At 53.4% G+C, this 12,232-nt stretch overlaps 1 protein-coding gene across 2 annotated transcripts; it reads right to left on the bottom strand.

Annotated features, from left to right (window-relative positions):
* Positions 1–5,044: 5,044 nt before the first annotated feature.
* RINL (Ras and Rab interactor like) lies at positions 5,045–12,123 on the bottom strand. Of its 2 annotated transcripts, none has more exons than XM_023649677.2 (12): positions 11,997–12,123; positions 10,809–10,897; positions 10,449–10,608; positions 9,192–9,294; positions 8,186–8,258; positions 8,035–8,099; positions 7,604–7,753; positions 7,098–7,517; positions 6,424–6,741; positions 6,066–6,197; positions 5,733–5,896; positions 5,045–5,652 (listed from the first exon to the last, which is right to left on the bottom strand). In XM_023649677.2, exons 2-12 carry the CDS (start codon positions 10,856–10,858, stop codon positions 5,596–5,598), a joined length of 1,692 nt encoding a protein of 563 aa, XP_023505445.1. In that variant the 5' UTR covers positions 10,859–10,897; positions 11,997–12,123; the 3' UTR covers positions 5,045–5,595. The 2 variants fall into 2 exon arrangements, with proteins under 2 accessions (XP_023505445.1, XP_023505446.1); XM_023649678.2 differs by having other exon boundaries at positions 10,449–10,727; positions 11,997–12,032.
* Between the last annotated feature and the right edge of the window lie 109 nt (positions 12,124–12,232).

Below are 12,232 nucleotides of genomic sequence, written 5' to 3' on the forward strand. Positions count from 1 at the left end.
GTGTTACCTAAGGGTCTGATTCCATTCTTTCACACGTGGATATCCATCCAGTTTTCCCAACACCATTGTTGAAAAGACTATCCTTTCCCCATTGAATAACCTAGGCACCCTTACTGAAAATCATATACCATACATGGGAGGGTTTATTTCTAGAATTTGCATTTTTAACAAGTTGCTGAGAACCGTTGATATATAGCATCAGGTTAAAAATAAAACAGGAAGGGAGGTGGGACTTTTCAAGAAGTCATATAGGAGGTGACACTTGAGCAAAACCCTGCAAGAGGCAAGGGAGTCAGACATGCATGCATCTGGGGAAGATGTTCCGGGCAGAGGAAAGCCAGGCAAAGGCCCTGCGGTGGGCGGCTGCCTGGTGGGGGTAGGGAACAGTGAGGAGGCCTGTGAGGCTGGAGCAGGTGAGTGAGAGGAGATGAGAGTCCGATAGGTCGTGTGGGGCCTTGTGGGGAAGGGCTCTGGCTTTCATGCAGAGTGAGTTGGAGCCGTGGGAAAACAGTGGGACTGTGGGATGAGAGGCCTCCAGATCAGAGGGGTGAGTTGTCTCCAGGTGACTTCTGTAAACAGGTCCTGTGACCAACCAAGGGGAGGTGGGGGCTTATGGTGTTAAAAAGGATGAAATTTTCCTCCCAGGTTAAAGTGTCTTCCCATCATAGTGGGACAAGGGCTCAATTTACATATCAAGAAATAAAAAATAAAATTATAGTTCTTGTAAACCTAAGTTCTGGCTTGGAGGTGGACCTATGATCTCTTTTAAAAATTTCCTTCTGGCTCCCATGTGGGTGGGGATTGGAGGGCATCCCCAGGACGGGAGCCAGGAGGAGGGGGAGGTTGGGGCTGGACCGGGATGTGGCCAGGGGAGGGGAGGACGGGGGTAGTGGGAACGTGGAGAGGCAGGTGCCCAGGACGAGGCTCAGGGCTCTGGCCTAGGGACTGGGGGATCAAGAGGGTCCCCTGAGAAAGCGTCTAGAAGGAGGAGCACGTTTGGGGGAGATTCTGTGGCCGTTTTGGGACACCATGGGAGTGGGAGCCCAAAGGGAGGCATTCAGCATGAAGCCCAAGAGTGAACAAGAGGCCAAGTGTGACCCCAAAGCCCTAACCAGTGACACCCCAACATCCGGCCCTGGAGTTTCACCTTCCTACACTTTGCCACATAGCCACGCCTCACTGGACACTTAGCTACTAAATAATTTTCTTTAAGTCAACTCACTGTTTTTTTTTTTTTTTAATTCAACACATTCATTTAAACAGGAAACGCCATTTCACCCCAGGAAGTGGAAAACTGCCCTAAATAGAATATAATAGCACAAATAAATCCAATGACTCAGCAAGGATCGAGAAGAGGTGCCGAAAGCATTGGGTGACAGCTTGTTGGGGGACAGGTTACTCACAGGGTCTCAAGGTGCCACCCATAGATGACATCATAATTCGAAGGGGGAGAGACCTGGTGGTCACTTCCTGTTATGGGCTGAATTGTGTTCAGCCTCATCCCAGGACCTCAGAATGTGACTGTGTTTGGAGAAAGGGCCTTTAAAGAGGTGATTAAGGCAAAATGAGGTCACAGGGGTGGACCCTAAGGCATGATGGGTGGTGTCCTTATAAGAAGAGATTGGGACATTGCCATGCACAGAGGGAGGAGCAGGTGCAGACGAAGGGAGAAAATGGCATCCACAAGCCAAGGAGGGAGGCCGCAGGATGAAATCAACCCTGCCAACGCCTGGAGCTCACAGTTCCAGCCTCCAGAACAGTGAGAAAGCAAATTTCTGTTCTTTAACCGCCTGTCTGTGGTATTCCGTCATGGCGCCAAGCCAGCCAACGAACCTCTTAACAGTTCAGTGGGCAGTGGGCAGGGCTAGCATCACTGGTCCTGGGGCCCCGAGGGGATACACTGAGAAGGACACAGTGTCCCCTATGGAGTATTCTTCCCTTGACTGGATTACTGGAATCTAACCATGAGGAAATGCCAAACAAATCCAGAAAGCGAGGCTGTCCACAAGACATCCCCATCCAGAATATGAAGAACTCCAACTCAACAACAAAACCCCCAAATAACCCAACTTAAAAACGGGCAAAGGACTCGAATAGACATTTCTCTAGAGAAGATCAAGAAATGGCCAAGAAGCATATGAAAAGATGCTCGACATCAGTAATCATTAGAGAGATGCAAGTCAAAACAACAACGGATATCAGCTCATACCCGTTAGAATGGCTACTATCAAAAAACAGAAACTAAGTATTGGGGTGGACGTGGAGAAATCAGAGCCCTTGCGCAAGGTTGGTAGGAAGGTAAAATTGGTGCCGCTGCTATGGAGAATAGTTTAGAGGTCCCTCAAAAATTTAACATAGGATTATCACATGATCTGGCCACTCTACTTCTGGGTAATATCCAAAAGAAATGAAAGCAAGGGGGCCAGCCTGGTGGTACAGCGGTTAAGTGCACATGTTCCACTTCGGCAGCCCAGGGTTTGCCGGTTTGGATCCCAGGTGTGGACATGGCAACGCTTGGCACACCATGCTGTGGCAGGCCACATAGAAAATAGAGGAAGATGGGCACGGATGTTAGCTGAGGGCCAGTCTTCCTCAGCAAAAAGAGGAGGATTGGCAGCAGATGTTAGCTCAGGGCTAATCTTCCTCAAAAAAAAAAAAATGAAAGTAGGATCTAGAAAAGATGCCTGCACCCCCTTTTTCATTGCAGTTTTAGTCACAATAGCCAAGGGGTAGAAGCAATCCACATGTCCACAGAACGACAACTAGAAAACAAAATACGGAACACACACACACACACACACACACACACACAATGGAATACTATTCAGTCTTCAAAAATGTGGGAATTCTGTCACATGCTACAACATGGATGAACCTTGAGGACATTGTGCTTAGTGGAATAAGCTTAGTGGAATTCACCAAGAGATGAATATAAATATGATTTCACTGATGTGAGATGTCTGGAGTCATCAAAATCATAGAAACAGAAAATAGAGTGGTGGTTGTGTTCGATGGGGGTAGTTTCCAATTTACAAAATGAAGAAGTTCCAGAGATCTGTTACACGACAATGTGAGGACAGTTAACATCACTGGGGGCCGGCCCCGTGGCCGAGTGGTTAAGTTCACACACTCTGCTTCAGCAGCCTAGGGTTTGCGGGTTCGGATCCTGGGTGTGGACCTACACTCTGCTCATCGAGCCATGCTGTGGCGGCGTCCCACATAGAAGAACTAGAATGACCTACAACTAGGATACACAACTATGTACTGGGGCTTTGGGGAGCAAAAGAAAGGGGGAAGATGGGCAACAGACGTTAGCTCGGGGCCAATCTTCCTCGCCAAAAAGCAAAAACAAAAAAAATTACTGAACTGTACACTTAAAAGTAGTTAGGAGAGGAAACTCTACATTATATTATGTTTTTTACTACAATTTAAAAATAAATTAAAAATGCATACATACGAATATGTATACATACATAAATGCATAAGAAACATGATGAAACTCTTGCAGCCCTGCTTGCCCTGGAAGGTGGCTCTTTCTTGTAGGAAGTGATCCCCTCGCACCTCCTGGGGTCCAGCCGCCCCCTCAGCTCTGTATGAACATGAGGTCAGAGGCTGCTTCCTCCGGTCTCCCAACCCCTGCTTCAACGCCAGGTGCAGCCATCCTCAATCTTTTTGGCTTTCAAAAACCATTGCAAAAAAAAAAAAAAATCTCTATTCTTTAGCACATTTTTTAGTTGATATCTAAATTACAGAATTTTGATCACTATAAAACGTAAAATTTTAATTGCAGTGCATCTCTTTGTGAGACAGATCGAGAGGACTTCTCCTATTTTTCTAGTTAATTCCTGTATCTGCAGATCAACCTCCCGTGTTGCTAGAATGAGAGTGAGTCGGGAATCAATCCTGCTGCTGTTTTTCTCTAAGTGCTGAGAAACCGTGTCAGTTTCCTGTGGCTGCGGCAAGAAATGACCACAAACTGGGCGGCCAAACCAACAGAAATTTGTTCTCCTCCAGTTCTGGAGGCCAGAAGTCAGAAGTCAGTGCCACTCGGCCGAAATCAAGGTGCCCGCAGGGCCCCACTCCTTCTATGGGCTCTGGGGAGAGTCTGCTCTTTGCTTCTTCCAGCTTCTGGGGGCCGCCAGCATTCCGTGGCTTGCGGCCGCGTCACTCCTGTCTTCAAGGCCAGCTTCAAACCTCTCTCTGCTCTTGCCTTCATGTCGCCTCCTCCTGTTTGTGTCAAATCTCCCTCTGCCTTTCTTTTATAAAGATACATGTGAGCCCACTTGGATAATCCAGGAGAATCTCCCCTTTTTAAGATACTTAATTTAATAACATCTGCAAAGACCCTTTTCCAAATAAGGGAACATTTACGGGTTTCAGAGATGAGGACATGGATATCTTTTGGGGAGCCATTTTCAGCCTACGACAAAAACTTCGTTCATTGAATCGCCCAGAAAGCATTTATTGAACACCTACTTCGTGCCAGGCATTGTCTAGGCTCTGAAGATACAGATATGAACAAAACAGAGATCCCTACCCTCCGGGAGCTGACATTCTAAGGCTGCACCATCCAAAAGGGTGGGGACGAGCCCTTTGTGGCTGTTGAGCCCTCGAAATGTGACTAGTCCAAACTGAGATGTGTCGAAGGGTAAAATACACACTGGATTTTAAGATGTAGCACACACAAAAATAATGTTAAATATCTCAGAAATTTTTCAAATTGATTATGTGTTGAAGTGATAATATTTGGGACATACTGGGCTAAATCAAATATGTTATTAAAATTAATTTGACTTGCTTCTCTTTAGTCTTTTTTTAAATGGAGCTACTAGAATACTTAGAATGACACGTGTCGCTGGCATTGTGTTCCTATTGGACCGTGCTGCTCTAAGAGGAGAGAGAAGACTATGGATCATTAACACAATAAATAAGTCTATTATATGGCACGTTGGGGAGTGATCGCTTCTGCAGAAAAAAATACAGATCAGAGTACGGGAGTGTATTAGTCCCCTGCGGCTGCGGTAACAAACCACCACGAACTTGGTGCCTTAAAACAACACAAGTTTATTGTCTGGCAGTTCGAAAGCTGAGAAGTCCAACATAGGTCTTAGGTACCTAAAATCAAAGACTAGGTTCCTTCTGGAGTTTCCAAGGGAAAATCCATTCCTTGTGTTTTTCAGCTTCCGGAGGGTGCCTGCACTCCGGAGCTCCCGGTCACCCCTCCGACCTCTGCTCACATCATCACGTCCCTCTCTGTGACTCTGACCCTTCTGCCTCCCTCTCACAAGGACCCTGTGACTACACTGGGCCCTGGGGAATCCAGTTTAGGGGGACCTAGGAAAGCCTTACTGAGAAGGTGACGTCTGCCTAAAGACCCGAAGGAAGGGAGGAAGGAGCAGTATGGATGTTAGGGAAGGGCATTCCGGGGAAGTAGGAACAGCCAATGCAAAGGCCCAGAGGTGGGCCTGCTCCCTTTTCCCGGGAAGCATCCCCTGCCCCTTGCTGCCCCTAAGCCACAGGGGGCAGAAGTTGGCGCTGTCCCAGGCGCCTCTCCTGTCTGGCTTGAAGAGCAGAAGGGTTTAAGACCCCTAATCCTCATTGATCTCTCGGCACCGTCTCTACCGCCCACGGTTCCTCAAAGGGCAGGTCTGCCTGCGGGGAGAGGGGGAGCCGGGTCAGGAAGGCAACAGGTGCAGCCCTCCCCTCCCCCTGCGGTGCGGCCGCGCGGTCACCTGGGCTCCGGGGCCGCCCTGGCGGTGCAGCGTCCTCCTGCTGTGCCACTGGCGCAGGGAGGCGCGGGCCTCGGAGCTGAGACCCTGGGGCGCGCGGCCCGCCTCGGGCTGGTAGTGGGCGATGTGGTGCAGCGCCCCGAACCACGTGGTCAGGTAGTACCCGGCTAGGGACAAGAAGGGGAGGTCAGCGCAGCTCTCTCCGCCTCCCCAGTCGCCCGAGGCGCCCCTGCAGTTTGCCCGCCTTCCCACCTGCCCAGGGCGAGGCTGTCTGGGGCGCGGGCAGCCCCGGGGAGCCGCCCGTTGGGTGCCGGCGCTCTGGGGACGAGGGCTCACCCTCTCCTCGAAGTTCATCCGGATCCAAGAGCTCCATGAGAAACTCCACGTCCAGCTGCGTCTCCCCAATGTGCGGACTCCAGATCAGCTCCTCCGTCAGCGCCGGCAGGAAGGCGTCGGCCCCCATGGGCTCTGGGGCAGCGGGAGGACAGGCTCTGAGGTGGATGGGGGCGTGTGGACACCTCCCATCTGGTCCCCAGGGCCGCGGGCGCTGGCTGCCCTTCCCTGGGTCTCATCGACGCCTCCCACTGGAGCATGCCACCCTCTCCCCTCGACGTGCGAGCACAGGCGCCTCCTACCTGGTTCCCGCCACCCCCAAGCCACTCCACGTCCAGGTAGACGCAGACGCCTCCTTTACCTTGGTTCTCACCCCGAGCCAAGCCCGCATAGATGTCACTGCACATCGCCAGCAGCAGCGCCACCTTGCGGCGTGGGGAGCAGGAGGCATGGAGATGCTCCAGGCGCGCGTGGATGCGGCTCCGCACGGCGGGGGCGGGGCCCTGCCCCTCAGGCCCCGCCCCCTGCCCTCCCGGAGGCCCCGCCTCCGCCCGCAGGGCTATTTGTCGCCTCCGCAGTCGTCGCAGCTCCGGGGCTCGGAGTGTGCGGAGTCGCGACCACAGGGCGGGCTTCAGGGGCGCCAGCACCGCCCGGCACAAGGCCGCCTCCACCGCGGGGCCTGCGAGGGGTTCGGGTAGGTGAGGGAGGGGCTGCCAGGCCGACCCACGCCCATCCACTCGCTCCACCGAACCACCCTGGCTGATCGCCATCCCTCTCTAGCTTCTGGACACCCACCGGTGTAGACATGGGTGTGAACACGCGAGTGGGAGAGGGAGTGTGGCTGTCACACATGTGTGAGATGGAGCAGTGGGGAACAGAACAGGTGTTACTCTATGTAGAAAAGGGCATCTGTGTGCACGTGGAGGGAGAGATGGAAGTTGGGTGTGAACACATATGTAGGGCCAAGAGATGGCACAGGTGAAACGGGGGGGTTCAGGGAGTGGCCGTAAGTTCCCTCCCAGTCCTCCTCATTACCAAGATCCTGGTCCTTCTGGGGGGCCCCAGGGCCCCTGCTCCCAAAGACAGCCCTGACATCTGGGTCCTTTGCTAGGTGATCCTGGAGGTCAATGAGCAGGTGCCGCACATCCTGGAGCAGCTCTGTGGCGGGGTCCCCAGGCCTGTGGGGGCCCCGAGCATCTGAGGTGAGGCGCGCCCGAAGGCTCCGAAATTGCCTGGCCACATAGCTGCTCCGAGCCCGGGCCAGAACCCGGACGTGTTGGGTGAGCACATCCTCGGGTCCTTCCTCTTCATCTTCGTAGTCGTTACGCTCCTCCGCCTCCTCCTCCTCCTCTTTCTCCTCCACCAGGCTGGTGAGAGCCGGCCTAGGATGGTGGCCTTCTGGGCTGAGTGGGCCTTCCACCCAGGAGACCTGGTGAGGGGTGGGGTGCCTAGGGGCTGGATGTGGGGAGAGGGGTGGGTCCCACAGAAGAGCAGCAGCAGCTCCCTCACCCCTCAGGGGCCCAGGGCCCTGCCCAGCGAACCTGGATGGTGTCTCTCCTCAGTCTTTGGAAGTGTCTCTGGGGGACCCTGGTCCATCCCCCACTCTCTGTGGGTCTCCAGGTAGAGCTTGTTCACCACGGAGAGCACCCTCCCTGCTGTGTTGAGCTGGATGCTGCCAATCTGCAGAGCATCTGGGGGCCAGCAGAAAGTGAGGTGTCCCAGATGTCTGAGGGGCCAGCCCTGGTTCCTTCAGGGCACCAGGAGACCTAATTCCCAGCCTCATTACTGGAGGAGCTGAGGATTGGTCCTGGGCCCCTCCTTGCTCAGGTCCAGGAGCCGAGCCTCCCCAACTCTCCCAGACCCCCACCCCTATCCTCCCTCGGACCCAGTAGTCTGTCCCCCAAGTGCCATCCTCCTGGACCAAGAAGGCTGGAAAGTTGGCCCCTCCCTCTCTTAGAGAACCATGCCTCACCTGTGTGTTGGTCTTCTGGTCCTAGAGTGGGAGGCGGCAAGAGCAGTGTTCTGGGCAAAACATCCCTGAGAAAAGATAAAGGGGGAGCCACGATGGGGCAGGGTGTCTTAGGGAAGGAGTCCCCTTAGCCCTTTTGATGGGTGACCTGTACCTGCTGGCTGATAGGAAGGCCAGGAGATGGAGCAGGTCCTGCATGCAGAGGTTAGAGGATTCCAGAGACACACCTTGGGGAGGGGGCAAACAGGGACAAGTTAGAGAACTTGAGGGCTGCCAGCCTTTCTTTCCTGGGATTCTGTCTTCCCCAGTCCTGCACTCCCCCCAGGAACCCTCTGAACAGGGACATTTCCACCCCTTGGCATCCCCATTTTCCCCTGTGCCTTTATGCTCACATCCCACTTATGCCACCAAATAGGATTCATTCGTTAGACAAATATTTATTGACTAACTATTCATTTCGAGGCACTGGGGATACAGTTGTCAAAAGGCAGACACATTCACTGCCTGCCTGTGCTTACCTCTTACTGGAGGGAGACAGAAAATAAATGAGTAAACAAACAAAGCTATGTGTATATTATATGGAGTGCTGTGGACGAAATGGAGCGATTGAAAATAACTAGGGGCTATGTTAACTGTGGTGGTCACAGATACCTGAAGGATGGGGACCAAACCAACCATTCAAGGAAGGGCATTCAGGCAGGGAGAACAAAGGAAGAGGCCTTGAAGCCGGGACACATTTAGCATGCTCAAGGAACAGGGGAGAGGACAACGTGGCCGGAGCAGAGTGAATGAGGGGCAGTCGATGGAGAGGTGGGCAGGGACCAATCACACAACATCTTATGATGTTGGAGTTTAAAATTGTACATAAGGATGTTGCATATTCTTTGCAGGGAGTTGGGGGAGGGGTGTGTAACATCTAATCGATGTTTGAAAATACCACTCTGGCTGTGTGCTCGGAATAGATTGCAGGAAGGAAAGGGTGGGACCAGAGAGACCAGAGAGGAGGCCATTGCAATTATCCAGACAGGAGGTGACAGTGGCTTGGACCAGAGTGATGGAGGCAGACAGGATTGGGAAGATTCAGGAGGTATTTTGGAAGTAAAAAGTATTCTTGGTGATAAATTTGCTGTGGCCTAGAGAGTCAGGGCTGGGCTCCTCACCTCCAGGAAGCTTCTGGATCCTGTAGGTGTTGACTTCCCCTGGCAAAGGTCCTGTCCTCAACACCAGGACCTGGCTGGGGTCGTGTCCTGTGACCAGGAAACTCTGTGGGGTGGAGGCAAAGGTAAGCTTGAAGAGAATTCGCGCAGAGACTTTTGCCTGCCTAGCATCCATTTCCCTTATTTTGGGTTCCAAACCCCAAATTTCTTTTACAGAAACCCACTAGTACTCTCAGGGCCTGTGGGTGGGACTAACTCTCCCAAAGCCCTAGGGGTGGGTCCCTGATCTGACCTAACCAATAGGATGACAGCACTCTCTGACCACTGTGATTGGCCCGGAGATGGGCATGTGAACCAAGCTCAGCCAATGGAAATCTTCCACAGGATTTTTGCTGGAGCCCTTTGGAAGGAGGTCTGTTTTGACGTGGGGGTTGCTAAGCTGGTGAGATGTGTTGGCCCTGAGCTGGGACCAACCATCTCTGCCACCACAGGAGGAGCCCCCTCTGAGGAGGAAGCTGTGGCAGACCTATTAGTTACCTTATCCACATCTACCCCCTTTTCCTTGCAAAACTCCAGCTCCGTTCAGGGCATTAATAGGCCCAGCCGTGGAAGATGGATACTGCTTGACGTAGGCAGTGTATCCCACTTCCAGCTGTCTAATTCCCAGGTGAGTTTTTAAAAATATTGCTACCTGGGCCCCGTCCATATATTCTGAATCATTTGTGAGGCCTTTTTTCTTCCCCCCCTGGTAAAAGAAACAGATGCGACTGGTGCCTCCTTTTTTCCCTTCCTCTGCCTGGAATGCATACGTATGCTTGGACCTGTGCAGCCACTGGGCGACCATGAGGGACGTCCAAGAGAATTGCAGAGAAGCTGGCCTTGATGTCCCCCGAGCTGCTGCACTAGAGCCAGCAGCGTCCTTTCTGGTTATGTGAGAAAGATCCACGCCTGTTTATCTCAGCTACTATAGGATCAGCGCTTGTTACTGGCAGCCCCAAATGTCCAGAATTCCCCACACTTTAAAGCTAAGCCAAGCAGGGGGACGAAGAGAAATTCGTAAGTTGTCTGATGCTCAGGATTTAGACATTCCCGAAATTACTTTTACTTCTCAGTTCTTCAGTTATTTGAATCAATAAGTTGCCTTTTTGGGTTGCTGATTTGTGTTGTGTTTGTCACTAGCAACCAGCAAGAGTCCTGAGGGATCCAGGGTGTCATGGGGAGGGTCGGTGGGGGTGGGGGTCCCCGGCTGTGAGTACTCACCCCTGGTGGCCACAGCTCCAGAAGCACTTCTGCCTCCTGTGCATCCAGCTCTGGGATCTGCCACACCCCCCATGTCCTCTGCAGGCGAAGGAGTGGCTCTGGGGTCCTGAGGACCCCTAAGGGGATCTCGCCTGCTCCATTCATCTGTGATGGGGCCAGTCTGGGACATGCAGGGTCCAGGAGACCAAGGGTCAGAGGTGGGCAGTTGGACACTAAGGCGGGGTCAAAGGCGCAGGAAGGGCAGCCCAGGATGAAGGCTCAGAGATGGGGCTTGGGGTCCTGTGGGGTGTAGGCATTAGATGGAAGGGACTTCTGAATTCAGGGACAGGAGATGGAGATCTCGACCCCAGCAGCCCTCACCTCTCCCCGTCGGTGGGGCCTGCTGCGGCCTTGTCCTCTGGCCAGGCCATCCTCAGGATGTGGGAGGCCAGCGAGCCTTGGTCTGGCCCCTGGAGGGGCGGAAGATAAGGCTCGAGTCAGCTCCAGCCCAGGAGCAATATTCACAATATTTACAGCCAGTATGGCAGAGGCCCTGACCAATCAGAAGGGACCCGAGACCCCCTGCTCTGCCAGGTGTTAATTCTTCAGCTGCTGGATGGTGGGGAGATCTGGGGATCCCAGGAGCAATGCTGGTGTGTCTTGAGGTGTGGGGAGAGGACTCAAAATGACAGCTCTTTACAAAGTGGTAGGGAAATGTTTCAGATTTTAGCATCTGGAGCAGCCACACAAATGTGGACCAGCTGAATAACGACCCTTGCCAAAACCCAGTGCCTGGAAATGGGCTCGGGGCATAGTAGGCACTCCATAACTAGGATACATGTCACACAGCATCCCCTCCTCCTCCCCACCCCCAGGCCAGAGGGGACCTCAGATATTTCCCCCAACATTTTATGATGAAAATTTTCTGACATTCAGGAAAACTGGAAAAATTTTACAGTGAACATCCATATACTCACTACCTGGATTCCACTATGGACATTTCACTCTCTGCTCTATCCCACATCTCTCCCTCCACCCATCCATCCACTGGACCCCACCCTTAAGCAGGTACGCAGTCCGACCGTGGGTTATGACTTGAGGAGGGCGTTTTGACTATTTTCCCTGCAGCCTCTCAGAAGTAGGAAACCTGGGTCTGGGAAGGGGTCCACACATGCATCCATCCATCCAACAAAGACTGACTGGGTTCATGCCCAGAATTAGGAGCCAGAGCCTGGGGAAAGGGCGATGGGCAGCATAGGCTCCTGCTCAAAAGGGCTTCCATTCTTGCTTGGGGTGGGTATGGGACACGGATAATGAAGAGCCAAACAAATCCATCAGCCCACTGAACAGAAGCCCAGGGTGTCAGGAAGGGGGAGCAGAGAGCAGGTGCCCTCCCCCGGGGAGAGCAGGCGGGAGGAGTGGGGGACGGAGGCAGAGGCTGCCTAGGTACCACGAGAGACAGGAGGAGGTGGGTGGTGCTGGGCCGCATGGGATGGGGCACCTGCCTGATACCACAGGGAGGCAGTGGGGGGTGACAATGCCAGCTGCTCGGCCCCTGGGGCCCCCTACCTGTTCTCGAGGCCTGGAGTAACAGGAAGTGAAAGTGTTCCTCGCAGAGAGGAAGCTGAGCGGGCTGGGGGAAGAGGCGGGGCTGGGGGGTATCTGAAATCGACCTTCCTCCCTCTTTTCCGGGGCTCAGGCCTTGGGAGGAAAGGACCCTGGCAGCCTGGGAGTCCAGGGGAGAGCCACAAGGCTCCCACTGCCCCGAGGCCCCTCTCGGCACCTGCGCTCTGCTCCTCACACAG

Source organism: Equus caballus, chromosome 10, assembly GCF_041296265.1.
Source record: "Equus caballus isolate H_3958 breed thoroughbred chromosome 10, TB-T2T, whole genome shotgun sequence".
NCBI lineage: Eukaryota > Metazoa > Chordata > Mammalia > Perissodactyla > Equidae > Equus > Equus caballus.

Excerpts from the sequence above, each read along its gene's own strand:
- RINL (XM_023649677.2), bottom strand. The coding sequence starts at position 10,858 with ATGGCCTGGCCAGAGGACAAGGCCGCAGCAGGCCCCACCGACGGGGAG. Across the intron at positions 8,259-9,191 it reads GATCCAGAAGCTTCCTGGAG|GTGTGTCTCTGGAATCCTCT; the intron begins GTGAGGAGCCCA and ends CCCCTCCCCAAG. Across the intron at positions 7,754-8,034 it reads ACCAGAAGACCAACACACAG|ATGCTCTGCAGATTGGCAGC; the intron begins GTGAGGCATGGT and ends GCTGGCCCCCAG.